Genomic DNA, 17,264 nt, shown 5'->3' with positions numbered 1-17,264 from the left:
TCAGGTGTGTCAGAGTGTGTTCATCAGAAGAACCTTAGATTAAACTTGTAACGTTAATTTCACAATCCTTCAATTTGGGCGACCAAACAATATTAAGGCAGAAGCAAAGCAACCGTTAACCGTTCTGAAGCTCTTACCTCCCTCAGAACACGAAAAGCTGTATAGATGTTTACCTGTTTTCTTCCTGTTTATGGTTTCGTTGCTTTATTCTACTGTTTTTAGCAGGTTTGGCTGTGTATGGCGTTGTTGAAAGGTAAGTAATCTCGAAAATTCTACACTCTCTAAACTCAAGAAAATGCGCTATGTTCAGCTTCCGGTGCCATATATGGACTGGCCGCTGTGCACGCGACAGAAAAGCGCCTAAAAGCTTACTGATTGGCTGAACAAACCCAATAGATATTCGTGTAATCTATTGGGCCAGTTTTTTTTAATAGTATCTTTTAAGAAACAGGATTCAATTTTACAAAACTGTTCTGAGAGGTTGTGTGAATGTATGATGAATATAATTTAATATTTTATTCAGTCAAACTAAGTGTTTGTTGACTATCCCAGCTTCTACGGTGCATAGCTACAAAACATGAATGGTAAAGCCTTGCGTATATTTGAAGACAGGCCCATACATACTGACCTTAATAATAATAACATTAATAATTATGTACCGATGTTTCTACGATTAACCATTTTGAGTGAACAATGTGTGGTTTAGAGATACTGGCTAAATACATGTTCACACAGATATCTTGCAGTCAAGTTGAGGGACAGAACACAATAAAAAATCACACCAGGACGTCTGTGTAACTAAGAAAGCCAGTAAGTTTACTGAATTCTCTGCAAAATACAAATACCTTTTTTTTAGTCCCAGCAGGAGAAACAATTTTTATTCCATACATTAATTTTTACTACATTACAGCTGAATCAAGTCCCTTGAGATACAGAGATGTGGTTTAATTTAATGACATCTTGTCTTCAAGTGGCGACAAAGTCCAGCTTGTGCCGCTGAAAGCCTCTTTCTTCTGGTTAGCTGTAGGTTTATACAAGCTACATTTGTTACTACAGAATTTTTCAGCAATTTTTTTTTTCATTTTTATTTTGTTAATTATATACTTAATGGAAACAACAAGAGAAAGAGAGAGATAGAGAGAGGAAAAAACAAAAAGGTCAACCAAAAAAAAAAAAAAAATTCTATTAAAAAAAGGAAATAAAATTAACCGGAGCCATATATGGACAGTTGAAATCTATATAACAAACAATGGCGTTTTCACAATACCGTACACTTGTTAGTTAGAGGAGAATGTTCCCAATTCTCAACAAGACCAACTCGTTTGAAAGGTAATCTGAGGCACTGGGAGGGTGAGTCAGAGGTACCAGCCACTATGAACAACTTGTGAAGAAACACCAGAAAGGATAATGGATCGGCAAACATAACATCACTTGTCTTTGGTAGAAAAAACAGACTAACACATGTCCTGTCAAAATCACAGAATGCACAATGATAGATATGTATATCAACTGAACAAAACTAGTCACAATCCACTAACTGATGATACAAGCTTACACAAGCAGTCATGAGGTATCTATGACTGTGCTGTCGTATATTAGAAAATCTTCAGTGCAATGTCAATTAATGTGAGACTGGAAAATGTTGTGAATATTCCAGACCAGAGTGGATACCTTGTGCTTATTAAAAAGGGGAAAGGGGGGCATGTTTATGAGTGCAACTTAAATTTAAAAGCATCATTCTGAATGCATTTGCCCCTGAAAGACTCAGTCCGGTGAAGGGAAAAAAAAAGAAGGGGAAAGAAAAGACGATTAAACGTATGCAACTGCACATCCCCGCAATGGGGAAAACATTATGACAATATTTTTTTTATCATATATATTCATATATTAGAAAGCTATACACAAGCATGTTAATTTCACAGATTTTTTTTTAAAAAAAAGTTTCTTAATATTAATATTCAATATACTTAGAAATACACATTTAAAAACAGAACTTCTACAAAGAAAGAGAGAGAGAGAGAAAAACACTGAGCAAAGCAAGGGTTCACTGTCTTAGTTTTCGTGGCTTACGGTTTGAAAAGCCCAAGGTTTCTCATCCTTTTTCATTTCTCATATAGGCAAAGCTATCAAAACACATTCTGGCTCTTATAAACTACAAAAAGCCACAAAAATGCTTTGCATTGTATTCCTTTTTGATATGAAAATATAAGCAAGTGTATCATACTTTTTTTTTCTCTTTTTCTTATTTTAATACTGAACAACAACTGCAAATCCTAGGTTAAAATGTCATCAGACTGAAGTAACATGGCTCTTAATTTAAAGTCCTTCATCCCCGTCCTACTATCTTCTTTCATCAGCAGGAGAGTTTTTTGTTTATACTTTTTTTCTGAAATACCCACTCCCCCATAACTTAACCAAAGAACCTGCACATATATCTGTACAATCCTTCGAAATTCTTGCATAACAGTTATGTTTGTGTGAAATCAGCAACCTTGACCGTTCCCCCGTGTCCCAGCCTTTTCTCTATGTACAATACGTTGAACCTGCAACATGACATTGTCACCCATAACATACATTTAGCGAAGAGGCCCTCCTGAAGAGAGTGGCTCTAAAAAAAGGTATCTGTACATATTGTACAGGGACAACGACTCAAGTGCTAAGCTGTCACCTCCGCGATACGCTCTCTGCTGTGCTCCTCTTGTGGCTGAACATCACTGAGGCATGTACTTTGCAAAAAAAAAAAAAAAAAAAGAAGAAGATCCGAGAGTACCTGACACATTTTGTTGGTTTGTTACTCTGCATACATGTACACCTACACAACGTGTAAATATATATGCATATATGGTAATTCTTTACATTGTATTCCACAAACTGCACATATTATGCATAGTAACCCCACCCACTAAACCCTCCCCAACCCTGGTGTATCAGTCCTCCTTGCCGCTTCCCTCCCTGAAAACCCATCAATCACAACAATATGTATATTAGACATAATCTGTTGAAATAATAATAATAATAATAATAAAAATACAGGTAATTTCGAGAGCACTTCCTCCCCTCTCTACAGCAAATCAGAGGATAAGGGAGAGCAATGATTAGCGTGTGAGCTGCTTCGCATGGGGAGGTCAAGATCGAGGATGGGGCAGTCCAAGGGGGGCATGGCTTATCATGTGGCCCACCCCTCCGAGAGGCGGACACGCTTGATGGATGGGCTGTCTTGCTCATCCAGTCCGGGCCGGCCCAATCCTAATGGCGTATGGAAGTCGGGACGGTGGTCGTCGCGGTCGCTGCCTTCATGCGAGCTGCCGCAGCTGCTGAGGCTGTCGGCCGGGGAGCGGCCCGAGTCCTGTCGCCCCTGTGGGGGCAGGCCCTGGTGCTGCTGGTGGGACAGTGGCGGGCCGTAGCCGGCGGGCGTGGTGCTGCTGGATCGATCTCTAGGAGGAGAAACAGGTTCGGACTTGATGTGCAGGCTTTGAGTAGAGGGCAGGGAGAGATTTGAACCCTGACATAAGTGAGAGCTAGAGCAATTTCTGTAGGAAGGAAAGGAAATGAAGGGGGTTACGGATCGGAACGAGTGCTGGTGCACTCCTGTACACAGGTGCCAAAGATACAATCAAATCACCGACATTTCTTTAACAATATTTCAACTTTTGCAGAGTTGCGAAAAGTTTTCTATACAGAACAGTAAGAACAGTGAGAGAAAGTTGCATATATTAAGTGTGTAAGAGTTAAAACTGGCTATGTGACGTGTGTATGGGTGATTAAGTGCACGTGTGTTTGGACTTACCCCAGCTGACTGAGAGCAGAGTGCTGCATGTTCTGGATCTGATGCTGCTGCCATCCGCTCATTGAGCCCAGATGCAGAGTGTTGGCACTGTTAAAGCCAGATATCGAGGAGAGATCCGCACTGCTCAGGGAATATTCTAAAAGAAAACACATGACCTGGGTTAACATTTGTATCTGAAACTACCGTCCTGCTTATTTGGATAACAATGTCTCCGCCTGCTGGAGAGACAGAGCTATTACATGCTAAATCAAAATGAGATTCTGCATTCAGTGTAGATTTAACGCAGTGATAGCCAAACAATAAATAAATAAAAACCATAATAATAAATAAAATAAATTAAGAAAAAAACTATCAATTCTAATTCCAATAATCTATACATGTTAATTTCAAACAAGTGTAATCCTTATATTTAATAATATATTTAATACTGCAATGTTGTTATACTTAGAAATAAAATAAACTTCTACAGAGAGAGAGAGAAAGAGAGAGAGAGAGAGAGAGAAAATCATCTCAAATTTCATGTTTTAGGTTGAAAAGCTCAAGATTTCTTTTTTTTACTATCATTTTTATTTTTATTAAAAAAAAATTAATCATGCATAAAGATTTTGCATTAATTTCATCTGGGTTTAATAAAGTAATCTATACATTAAGAAATTAAATAAGTAAATCAATAAATAAACAAATTAAATGTTTAAATGTATTCATTCTTAACGTTAATTATGTCATTTTACAGTAATTAGTAATAGATCATTATAGATCACTGAACAGTATTTTAGATTGTTATTTTAACAGTAATTATTATATTTGTATGATAAACATTTTATTTATTTATTAATAAAAATTAAACATTAAAGTGATATAACTATATAAAATAAAATGTATTCCTCTATCTGAAAACTTTTTAAATATTGTGCTTAAGATGTCAAATCAGTATATAGTACAAAGTCTATTTATTGTTAAGTGTTTGTGAATATAGTTTTATGGCAGATCAAGTGCTACCTACCAGTACCATATGAGGTGGAAATGGCTGATGGGTAGCCGCCCATTCCCTGTCCCGGTAGAGTAGGTGTCGCTACAGAAACCACGGGGGTCGCCAGTGACTGCGCGGACTGAGAGTTGTTTATTCTCTGATTCTAGAAGAAGAGGAAGAGAGCAGAGGAACACATATAGATGACTTATCACATATAGATGACGCATCCCCCCCCAAAATAATGAATGAAAAATAATCACTTGACATAAAGCACCCCTGAAGCCTCTCAACCTATGATTTGCAATCCCTCATAGGGCATTGGTCGCTATAGAAACTCAAGGTCTCCAAGGCAACAGAGGTTGGAGGTGTTTTCTCCTCTTTTGTGGAGCTGGCATGATGACTGAACGATGTGACAGAGATTAAGAAAAGCAGAGGTGGAGATGGAGAGGTCAATAAGACCTGAAAATGAGGCTCTTATGACCACTAGATGTCACTCTGGAGCTTCTCTGTGTAAATGTTCCTTATTCACTAACATGACTTTTCCAGGTCAGCATGTGCACTTATATTTGCATAAGAACAATACGCTAAACAACATCTTAGGGCACGCTATTCGTTTTCTATGCACATGAGGATGACAAATTCCCTTCAGGTCTATTAGCCCATGTCAGGGGTTTGAGTGACAGTGTCACTTACCAACAGAAGGTCAACATCCCCAGACTGATGGCAGTAAAGGGAGGGTGATAAATCCAGAATTAGTCAAGCTGAGGGCCACCTATATGAGACTATGTGAACCTACAGGTGAGCACTTTGCTAAACAACACCAAAGCTGAGGAGACTGATTATGAAGGACTCTCTATTTTTTGTAAGTTTAATTTATGAAACTACTGAAGAGGAAATGAGAAGAAAGGACAGGAGAACCACAGACGATTATGAAGGAACTGGGGTGCATGGGTTGTATCATCAGGGCTCACACTGCTATGAACTTACAATAGAGGGCATGTTGTTCTTGGCCCCGGGTGGGATGAGAACTCGTAGGTCAGGTTTACGGCTGTTCATCCCCAGGTTCACTGGTGGAGGGGACTTGGCCTGCATGCTCTTGTTCATGCCTCCGGAGGACACCAGAAGTCCTGGAGAGTTACGATGGTTTCCATAGCCATTTCCTAATGCGAGACAGAAAGGGAGGGGAAAAGGCGTTAGACACAAGAGAACCAAATTAAGTACATCAAACTTTCACCATGCCACACAATTTAAGCTTCATTTGAGTCTCTCGCCTGCACCAGAATGCACCATTTCCACCGTCATCTACTGTGAAGCCTCTATTCAAGCCTGTCTGCAGCTCTCCACACGGTTCCAGTGAGCCTTCACCACATGCAGCCATTAAACACCGTTTTATCCGTTCTGGAGTATTGCAACCATCTTTCACCAAGAATGTGCTCTTTCAATTCGACGTTTCCACACCATTTCACGCAACGTTCACCTCCACCACCACTCATTCATTTGTACCAAGCACTTGGTAAACACACCCTCTCATTCACCCTCCATCAAACCAAACCAGACTAATTCAGCTACCCCAAATCACCCCATCACGCTCGGATGATTTTCACTCATGAATCATTATATGTCATTATGATTCAAAATATGGTTTTTGTCGGCCTCTGGGTAAAAAAGATCCAAGTTCCCAGTTCAACTGATTATCAAGGATAAGCTACATTATTTTTCTTGAAATTCTTTAAAGGTAGGACAAAATATTTTAAAAACAGCAACATTCTCACTTTGAAATTAATATGAGATACCATTACATTATTTTATTTATCCAAATTATTACATTATCACTCATTAGTTGTCCAACCTGTAATAACTCAATACTTCATATAGATAAAAAAATATATGAATCTTATTAATTTTATAATCAGAAATGTAAAAAAAAAAAATGGAAACGTAAAGTATGTAAAAAATGATGTAAAAAAAAAAGGCTTTTTACCCTGCATTTGATCCTCAAAAAACAAAACAAAACAAACAAAAACAAAAACAAAAACAAAACAAAACAAACAAACAACAAACACAAAACACAAAACATAAAACATAAAACATAAACCAAACCAAACAAAAAACAATCACTGGTAAGAGTACTTTTTTAATTAATTTTTATTTGTCATTATTTGTGCTAATATTTAAAATGTGACTTGGTAAAAGATATGATGCAAGTCTAGTCTTTCTAAAGAGTGCAAAGGTCTATGTGAGGATGAGGTGTTTGGTCTAAAGCTAAACCGAATTGATGACAGATTGCTTGAGAATGTTTCTGTTTCTGAGCAAACTGTTGCAGCATCATGTCTCTTTAAAAAAAAGTTGAGAGTTGAAAATGTGGAGTGTGGGTAGATGAAGAGAAAGAGAGAGGAGAGAGATGAGGCTCATTTGTTCCTCTCGTGGTTTCGCGGTAAGGAGGCAGGTGTTTGATGAATAGAGACAGGTGGCATGCGTTGGTGCTTTAAGAGCTCATGTCAAATGAGAGCAAAACAGTAAAAACTTAATTAGAAAGCTCATTAAGAAAAAATTATTCATTTAAAAAATACATATTTTTTGACAAGAACATTGATGTTTTTGTTCAAACACTTCATGTAAGACAAATTCATTTCCTTATTTGGAATGAATAGAAATCCTGCAAATCCATTACATTTAATTTTGAAATATTTGAATGTACAATATAAGGGAGAAAATGGATTCTGAATGATATTCCAGTCATTTCAGGCCCAACTGTAAAAGATCACTCCAAGTCCCATCTGGAGCACAATGGGAAGGTTGCCACTATCACATCTCATTTCCCAAAGCAGCAGTCTCTATAAATTACATAAAATCCATGGCCCTTAAGTATTGAGAGTGAAGGCCATCATTTGGCAATCAATGATAAATACATGTGTGCACATGTGGCTTTCTCTTATGACTACCAGAAGTGGATCAGACAAGCAATCTTTATTCCTCATCCACAATTGCTAACCCAACTTCATCATCTCCAAAGAACCAGAGAGGGTACATTATACTGGAAAAAATACAGAGTACAGAGTCTTTGTTTCAATCCAGATCCCTCTAGTTTTTTTTTTTTTTGCTTTCGAGGGGGAAAATGTGGAGTGCTGCATGGCTTTTGCCACTTAAAAGAGGGTTAGGAATTATACGGTAGACATAAATGAATTTCCCAATCATACACTCGAGAGGAAAACTAGATGCAGATGTCGTCCTCGGCAATTTCGCCATGGTGATTTTTCTTTAATTTGAAGGCGATGGTTTTTGTTGTTTTCAAATGAGAAGTCTTGAAAGCGCAATTTGCACGATTCAAGGAAAATAAGGAGGACATGAGTCGGGAACCAGGAAGAGTAAGTGTGATTGTGAGAGACTGTTTGTACAAGTGTGAGCGGGTGGATGTTAATGCCATGTGCACTGGTACACTTCCTGTCTCCTCATACATAGTGAAGTACGGGGCTCGAAAAACAGCTGGTTTGAGCTCTTCTCTAAACACTTAAACAGCTACACTTCATTGTTCACAGTGGAGATGAGGAAATAACACAGCATTTGATAAAAATATATTTCCACATTTAAATGAATATTAGGGGTTCAGCTCAAGTTGAGCTCAATTCACAACACTTGTGGCATAATGCTGATAAAAAAAAAGAACTTATGCCTGCTTTTTCTCTCTCTAAAATAATAATAATAAAAATAAATAGCAATTACAAAAATCTTCCCCTAGTGAAAGTTAGGGTAAATATATTTAAATATATTTCATGCTAAGTAAATAACAAATACATTCACATATTTATGTACTTAATACTCTGAAAAAATTATATATATATTTATATCAGTAAGTCTCAAGAGATATGTCACTAAATATGTTGACAGATTTGAACTGTATGACAATGTATTTTAAATATATTATTATTATTCTTTTTTTTTAACAGGGTCACTACAGTGAGAAACCTACAATGGAAATAACTGGGGCAATTTGTAAACATTAAAATCACTTTTTTCTATAGTATAGCCACAATACAATAACAATATGCATGTTGACGATTATGAGAAAAAAAAAAGGTTTTCTAAATACTGGTCAATTCACAAGTACTGTAAGCATATAAAATTATATGCTGAACATATTTGCTTTTAAATCCTTAAAAATTCACTTCCATTATAAGTGTCTAACCTTAATTTTGATATGTGTGTTTATGTCTTGTACCGAAGTCAAAATCTTCATTTTAAAGTGTTTCAACAAATCAGGCCTTATATAAGTTTCAGTGTATAACTGTGCATTTGGAACTTTTTTTTTTTTTTTTTTAGATTTAAGCCATTTGACAGATGCACATTATTACTGCACAAAAGGACAGAGCGATAGAAGCATTCATGGAGACTGGCCTTACTTCTGCTCCGGTAACCATAGGAACCTGTGATTTTGTGATGTGCGCAGATGAATTAAATAGCCTTGTACAGTACAGTACACCCTGAGCCAATCGTGAGACGCATGGAGCGCTCAGATCGCACAGACCGAGGTGTAGGCTATTTAACAAGCAGGCCATCGTCATTAATGATCAGCAACACCAGGCGAGAGTTAAAGTGACCCGTCAAGAGCAGACAGACGGACGACGTGTGCTAGACCTAAAATGAGCCTTGGCGACTTGATCCAGGTGGCCAATAAGTAGCACAAAACTAATTTCTCTCATGCCATCCGCTGACTTTTAAAGTAGTTTGTTCTAGAAGGCATCTGAGAGCCAAAACCAGCGCGCTAGGCCACAACAGTGTCCATCTTCTGACGCACACCGTTTCCCTCGCAAAAGCCACACAAGTCTCTCCCCTGTGCGCTTGTGGCCCAGCCATCGCCCTCACAATGGGGAAGTGCTAAAATTACAGCTGCCCAGAAACGAGTGGTCCCCTCCTCACACACAAATGGCCTGATGTGTACACATGATAAAGGAGCCGATTCTATTTCTGGGGCTCTGCAGAGGAGGCTTAACTGTAAATGGGCTTGGCCTAAGTTTCCACCCAGCGTCAAAGCAAGCTGACCGGCTAGTGTGGTTAAGTACACGCTCGCTTTCCCTGCGAGCTGGAATGTCTCTGATTTCTTGTTGTGGTGTAACGGCCTCATTGGATCCTGTTGTCCGTGTTTGTTGATTCGGTGTTGAGGTTTCAGGCCAGCCCTGGTTCGAGCAACTGAAAGAACTTCAGCGGTGTGGTGGGAGCAGATGCCCGGAAACAGTAAATTAACAATAATAATAATAAAAAAAAAACAACACAAAGAAAAACTCTGCTATGAGACTCCACCTAAGAGGTAAAAAAAAAAAGACTGGCCGCTTCACTTTCTCATGTGTTGGCTGACCTCTCCGTATCTCACAGCACAACCCTATGTTTCACAGATACATAAATACACGTAGAAGAGGATTTGTGGTTGTCTGAGAATGCCAGGGTGCTCGGCGAGCAAATAACTGTCTGTGACAAACATCCTACCATGACACACTCTTGATGGAACATGCTGTCAAAACAACAGTACAGAGGGTAACTTGGGGAAAAAATATACAGACTCTACTGTTCAATTTTTTCCCCCTTAATGTTTATGCCTTTTATGTCCACCAAGGCTGAATGTATTTGATAGAAAAAAAAGAAAAAGTAGTAATAATATTACAATCTAAAAAAAAAAAAAAATGTTATTGATATTTTAAAATTGAAATTATTCCTGTGATGGCAAAGCTGAATTTTCAGCAGCCATTATTTTAGTCTTCGGTGTCACATGATTTATCAGAAATCATGCTGATTGGGTGCTATAGTAAAATGTCTTATTATTATTATCAATGCTGCAAAACAGTTGATCATTAGAAAGTTCAAAAGACAGCATTTGCTTATTTATTTTTACTTTACTGTTACTGTTTACTTTGATTAATGTAATGCATTCTTGCTGAATAAATGTATTCAGTTTTTATACTCTTTTGAATAGCATTAAGAATCAAGAGATAGCTAAGGGAGAAAGGAAAAAAAAAAGACTTGAATCTCCTTTATTAGACCATTAAAACTGAGGCCGTTTGTGTCGTTTGACTCTCTTCAACTCTTGTTTCCAGAGTTGTGGCCTACATCAACTCCACACTGTGCCCTGTGTCAGCCTGAAGTCGGCACAGTGGCTATATTTGATGGCTGGAGACCTTGAATGTGGACAGCAGGGCCACACTAACAAGTGGTACTTTTGTGCATTCGAGACAGTGAGGAGAGGGGGGTCAGTTGACAGACCTCACCCTTACCCTCATACAATAGACCCCGGGCTAGACAAGGTTACCCAGCTGTGTCCCAGCAACTCAAAAGCCAAGTTCAAAACATCTACTGTCCTGCTTTAAATATCCAAGCCATGCTACTGTAGTGACCACTGGTTAGTGGTTAAGACCGGCAGAACTGCACACACACACACACACACACATGCAGACGCAAACACGCATACACAGACGTCCACATAAGACTCGGAGGCAACCACAAGTCAAAGCACCACTGCGACTGTACTTCTATCCCTTTCAAGTGGATCGTTCTTGTATACATAAACTCATATACAAATGTTTCAAAAGCACTGGGCTGCTAGATGGTAAAATATTCTAACTATGTTTCACTCCAAACATACGATAGTGGTTATCCTACAAAAGACATACAGAAGTGCAGGGTGAGAGGAGAGCTGTGTGCTGTCATGTTCAGACAAGAGCTTAAGCAAACAAACAGAGGAGACGGGTCAAACAGTGCAGCATCTGGTTAATGCCAGTATGCTTGTTTACCATAAAACACTCTGATATTTACTAAGCTTAGAGGGACAAACTATACAGAAGACTGATTTCACCAAATCTGACAAATTCAGCAAGAAAAGTGTTAAAACCAAATACCAAAAGTTTTAGGGTCATTAAGGTTATTGTTTTTGTAAGAAGTTTTAATTGAGTAATGATGCATTAAATTGATCAAAAATGACAGTAAATATATTTATAATATTACAAAATATTTCTGTTTCATATAAATGCTATTCTTCTGAACTGTCTATTCATCAAGAAAAAAATGGTTTCCACAAAAAAAGAGATAATAATAAAATAATGACAAAATATTAATCAGTAATCAGTACAACTGTTTTGTTCATTAATAATAATATGAAATCAGCATATTTGAGTGATTTCTGACGGATCATGTGACACTGAAGACTGGAGTAATGGCTGCTGGAAATTCAGCTTTGTGGACATAGGAATACATTGTTAAATATATTATTAGTTTTTTTTTAAATACAAAAAATTGAAAAAAAAAAAATAATTTATATAATATATAAGTATATTAATTAATATAGAAAACAACTATTTTATTAAATTGTAATACATTTATTTTTAAATTGTAATATTTCACAATGATACCATTTTTTACTGTATTTTTGATCAAATAAATGCAGCTTCAAAAACACAATATACTTTCAAAAACATCAAAAATCTTACCAACCCCAAACTTTTGAAGGTATTGCATATGCTACTTGATACACACATTAGAACAAAAACAATAATGTACAGTAATTATTTTGCAGGAACTGAAGTGATTTTTTTTTCAGTTACTGTGGCTATTGGGTTTAAAACCAATTCAGTACAGCCCAGGTCACTTAATGACTGAAGTCTGCAAAGAAATGACTGTGAATACAAGCCCAGCTTTTATAAACACAACGTCCTGCTGAAAATTTGTGAGGCTGGTTAGAGCTGGAAGAGAATTTGTGCAGTTATTGGCTGAGTAAAAAGATGTGATGGAGAGGGAACATACTGTAGTATGTGGGGATGCCGTCCTTACCAGCACTGGTGCCCGCGCCAGTGGAGAGATCAGTGCCCATCAGACCACCTAGCATGGGAAGAGAAAGACAGAAAGAGAGAGATTTCAGTCACTTCATAGCAACTGACATCCACATCCTACCGCAAAATCTTCCTTCTTAAAACTGTCAGGTCATTTATTCAGCTCCCTCAAGCCCCAGAGATCTTCCTCCCTCCCATCGCGTTTAAGAGCGGTGGAGACCGAAAGACTAATATAAGGTGACAGAGATGTGTGTGTGTGTGTCTGAGAAGAACAAAACACTGTCCTTTTCCACCTCAGCACACTTTTCTGAGGGGGAAGCGATGTGGCCGGCGGGGCTCGGCTGCGGTGTCCAAGAAAAATTACACATTTTTATTTTTAAGCATGCAGGAGAGCAAGTGTGGTCAGAGGTGTGCAGACTGGGCCAAAACTCATATTTAGCTAAGCGCTCCTGGAATACAGAGCTGATTGCATCAGGAGAAAGCAGTTTTAATGACAGAGCTGTGGGTGAGAGACTCTGTCTAATGAAGCAAGACATCACAACAATAACAAACGGCCAAAAGTGGATAGAAATATAGAGGAATGCTGGTTATTCCATTAAATATTGGTAATGGTTAATTATGTAGGTATATTTTAAAAATCTGAAGCCAGCATGAAAAAGAGTTTGTAATTGCAATACTATTTTGAATAATTCTTTTAAAATAGTATTTTTTTCTGAAAAGGTCAGAAAAAGGTGTAGAAATGATTTTCACTCACACATTTTTAGTAAACAGTTATAAGTAAACGAAATATACGTATATTAATTATAAACATTTTAATTTCTTGTAAAATTATCTTTAATAATTGTTTTTTTTAAGTGTTGGTTACATCTGCAAAATAGAAAAGTTGCTCCTGTGCCAATGAAACCCTAGTTAAAAAGAACAATACATTTATTGCATACTAAGTATAGGTCAAATCTATTAACATATTTACTGATAACTCGAGACTTTCTGATTTTAAATGTATAATTACACTTTACTTGGCATATTACCTGTGCAAAATGCACATATTTCATATTAAGTCTAAAATGTGTTTTAATGTCACCGTTGATGAGGATTGTATGATCTTTGAATAATATCCGACTTGAAATGCGACATATTTAAAGTGTACCTGAAATATAGTTACACTTCAGCACACTCAAATATACAAAGTATATCTCTAATTAGACTTCAGCACTACTTCTGCACAATTAAAGAGCATTAAGTACAAAATCAGTTGTTCCAATTTAGCAGACTTTAAGTATACCTGTTTAGTATACTAATAGTACAGTTGCAGTATTAAGTACATAAATATAAAAATGTATTTGTAGTTTTCTTAGCATAAAGTAAATGTATTGAAGTAAACAATGAAGTATATATATTTTTCATTAGGGAAGTTTAAATAATTCTGTTTTTTTGTTTTGTAGACAAACTGTGTCCTAAGTGTTTTTACCTGCACTAGGTGGTCTGTGTGTGACCCCAGGTGACATGCTGTTTCTCTGCAGGCCGTGGTGGGCCAGTGGAAGCAGGTTATGATTGCCTGGGTATATCTGGTTATTCACGGGGATGGGCATCTCATAGGTGGAAGAGGGCACAGCCTGGTTGGAGACAAAAGCAGTACATACACCATTAAGATAATTAGTAATATAAACTGCAATAATAATGGTAAAAACAAAGAGTGAAACACATTGAATACAAAAAAACAAAAAAAAACAAGACAGAAATTAGCCATTTTGACAAATATGTTGCATACAATGCCTTTAATCCTCAAAGTATTTCTGTCCAGTTTCTCTGTTATCTACCATAAATGAACATCCTGAGATGGCTCTAAAGTCTCTAAATCTCTGTAAATCCTCTTGTTCGCATCCCTCCAAAAGACGCAGGCTTAACCTTCAAGAGTCTTGTTCCTCCTTCATATTATGTTTTTAAGGACAAAATAGCCCCTAATTGTAGCCATGTGTCCTGAGGGTCTGTAAGTGCTCATCTGGGAAAGCATCAACTGACAGAAAGCGAAGAGGAGCCTCTCCCTCTTTCTCACTCTTTCATTCTTCATTAACTCACAAGGCCACAGCAATCATGGCTTGAGGCAGCCAGATATTTTCTCTCCGCAGTGAAGGTCTTGGTGGGCACTGCTTCACTTTCGTTAGGTGTTCATTTTTCCGTCTTTACCCCTCGTGTTCTCCTTGGAGTCTCAGAGACCCCAAGGCCCTTTTAATAGCTTGAAAAATATCAGTCTGATGCTTCATGACTTTTTCTAATCTTACGAGAACTGATTATAAACCAAATTCTAATCTGATGACACCAACCATTTCTTGTATTTTTGCTGGAGTGCAAGTCAAATATGTTTTTAGATCACGTTTCTAAAAAGTGCATGTCTAGATTCTGAAAAACAAACAAAAACAAAACAGAAATATACTGTTTAAATAATACCGACATAAAAAACCCTTACATGATTTAGTCCCTCCAAACAGTACATGAAAGAATCTTTAGCATGTTTGTGCAGCTATCCTAGACTGCAGCCTTTCTTCTCTCTTGTGTCTTTATTTATTTTTTCTACGGAAAAGCTTTCCACATTTGTATGTGTACGTGAGCCTAGGCATCTTCTGCATGGTGCCACTCTTCCTCTTTGTGCTGCTTTTCTCTCTAACTGGGAAAATATAACTCCGTCACTGTGACCACTATCTTCACCACCATCGTTTACCACTCCACCCAACCCAAGTTAATTTTTCTAACCCTAACCAAACAAAAAAACACAAACACACACACTGTAACTTACTCGACAAACCTTTAAACACACACATATACACATCAGTATTTTTCTATCATTTCTGAACCCTCAAAATCATGCATCATGATCATATTGAAACGATAGATAGATAGATAGATAGATAGATAGATAGATAGATAGATAGATAGATAGATAGATAGATAGATAGATAGATAGATAGATGACACACATGTAATTAGGAAAGCGCATGCGTCTTAAAGATCTGCGAATAAATTTGTTTGAAATCAATCAGGCTGTTGGTTCAGATGTGTAATGAAGAGCATCTATTTCTGAACACCAATCAGTGAAAGGCCTTCCAACGCACAAAATATACTCTGGAGGTTAATATGATTGTATTTCTTACAGTAATTGTCATTGTGCTTCTTGTTTTAGTCATATCTCAGATGTGCAATTATCTCCCATGCATCCAAAGGCAGTGTCAGTGTCATTACAAATGCTAGATATACTACATCATCGTGACTTCTATAGATTGTACATAATGGTTAAATCAAGATTAGAATGAATTGCTTTGTTTCTTCAAATATGCTTGTTAGCATTGCTAGCTTTTAGTTTTTCACCTCTCCTCTCTTCACTGTACTTACAGGGATCTTCTGAGTCTTGATCATTAGATCAAACTCTTCGTTAATCTGTTTGTATTTCTCCTCCGTGCACGGAGTGAGAGCGAGAGCAGACTCGAGCTCCAGGCTCTCGCCACCTTTGTTCTCCCTCTTGCTCAACGCCTGAAGGCCCGTGCGCGGCAGTGAGTCAGAGCACACGGAGAGACAGAAAAAGAGAGAAAGAGAAGGAAGCGTGAGAGGGCTTGTTGTCTGAGATGAAGGTACTTACACATATCCTCTGTCTGCTGATCATGTGCAGATCAATGTCGTCGTTGATTTTACGGTACTTGTCCTCTGACTCTGGGCTGTGGCCCACCGAGTCGTCTGCGTCGGGGTCTGGGCTGTCACAGCCATTTAGACCCTTCTTTCTCAGGGTCTGTAAATACAAGTTTGCACACAGTTCAAATACAAACCACCATGAAGACCTTCAGGTGGGTTTCATACAAGTTGGATTTAGATGGGAGTCAAAAATGAAGGTGAAAATCATTCATGGAGAGCCCACTTCAGAATTCAGGGGAAACTGTCAAATATATAAAGTTAAGAAGCGCAACTGTTTGTAACACTGATGATAACATTCCATCCTAGGAATATATTGCTTTTGAAAAGAAAATGGTTATTTTAAATTGTGACAATATTTCACAATATTACTGCTTATATTATATCAAATTAAAGGTTAAGCATTAAAAACATCTTCCAACAATATTTTACCAAAATATTCTTTCAGAAATATTGTATTCCTTATAACCTTATTCTCTCACCAACCTCAAACTTTTCAATGGTAAGACATATATCTAATATAATAATATAAAATTTGAATTTTATTCTCTCACCAACCCCAAACTTCTATATGGTGAAGTATGCATTTAATATAATAATGATTCAATTTCATAATTTATTCATACTCAATTAATAACAATATTAATCACAAATCAAAATATGAGGCAGCTTGTGAACAACAGTTTGAGAAGCACTAGAGCTGAATCTTTGAAGGGGTTGTTTATAAAGTAATTCAAGCTGATGGTTTCTTTTCTAGAATTCTTTCATGTCTTGTTTGTTTTTAGATTATTTGCTTAAGACCATGCTATTAATATTCATGTGATATGAAATAAATCATAGATATTCTTTGTAAGTTGTTTTAAAGGAAGTTGTTGAGAGACAACAGGATACACATACAGGAAGGGCCAGCCTAAAATGTAAACATGAATATTTAACCAGATCTGGGTACCAAAGAGAAAGAGAAAAAAAAAAAAAATGTTCTAAATGTGATTTCAGCAGCTACAGCTCCTGACCACAGCACAGA

At 37.3% G+C, this 17,264-nt stretch overlaps 1 protein-coding gene and 1 long non-coding RNA gene across 13 annotated transcripts in view; both read right to left on the bottom strand.

Moving 5' to 3' along the window:
- Positions 1 to 323, bottom strand: part of LOC127958919 (uncharacterized) — a 42,330-nt gene extending 42,007 nt beyond the window's left edge. Inside the window, exon 1 of one of the 2 annotated variants that reach the window (XR_008154174.1) lies at positions 174 to 323. This is a non-coding gene — a long non-coding RNA (uncharacterized LOC127958919). The remainder of the gene's footprint in view (positions 1 to 173) is intronic. The other variant, XR_008154171.1, reaches the window with a different exon arrangement.
- Positions 324 to 795: 472 nt separating this feature from the next.
- mef2cb (myocyte enhancer factor 2cb) overlaps positions 796 to 17,264 on the bottom strand; it is a 71,570-nt gene continuing 55,101 nt past the window's right edge. For 2 of the 11 annotated variants that reach the window (XM_052556504.1, XM_052556503.1), the window contains 7 exons: positions 16,194 to 16,340; positions 14,034 to 14,178; positions 12,540 to 12,614; positions 5,745 to 5,917; positions 4,791 to 4,920; positions 3,788 to 3,923; positions 796 to 3,530 (listed from right to left, as the gene is read on the bottom strand). In XM_052556504.1, the coding sequence (XP_052412464.1) occupies positions 3,167 to 3,530; positions 3,788 to 3,923; positions 4,791 to 4,920; positions 5,745 to 5,917; positions 12,540 to 12,614; positions 14,034 to 14,178; positions 16,194 to 16,340 (1,170 nt within the window). In that variant the 3' untranslated portion in view covers positions 796 to 3,166. Of the gene's footprint in view, positions 3,531 to 3,783; positions 3,924 to 4,790; positions 4,921 to 5,744; positions 5,918 to 12,539; positions 12,615 to 14,033; positions 14,179 to 15,949; positions 16,088 to 16,193; positions 16,341 to 17,264 lie in introns of those variants that run through there. The other 9 variants (XM_052556512.1, XM_052556513.1, XM_052556508.1 and 6 more) reach the window with 9 other exon arrangements.

The sequence above is a fragment of the Carassius gibelio genome, chromosome B5 (assembly GCF_023724105.1).
Source record: "Carassius gibelio isolate Cgi1373 ecotype wild population from Czech Republic chromosome B5, carGib1.2-hapl.c, whole genome shotgun sequence".
In the NCBI taxonomy this organism is placed as follows: domain Eukaryota; kingdom Metazoa; phylum Chordata; class Actinopteri; order Cypriniformes; family Cyprinidae; genus Carassius; species Carassius gibelio.
This window is presented reverse-complemented; position numbering and strand designations above follow the sequence as displayed.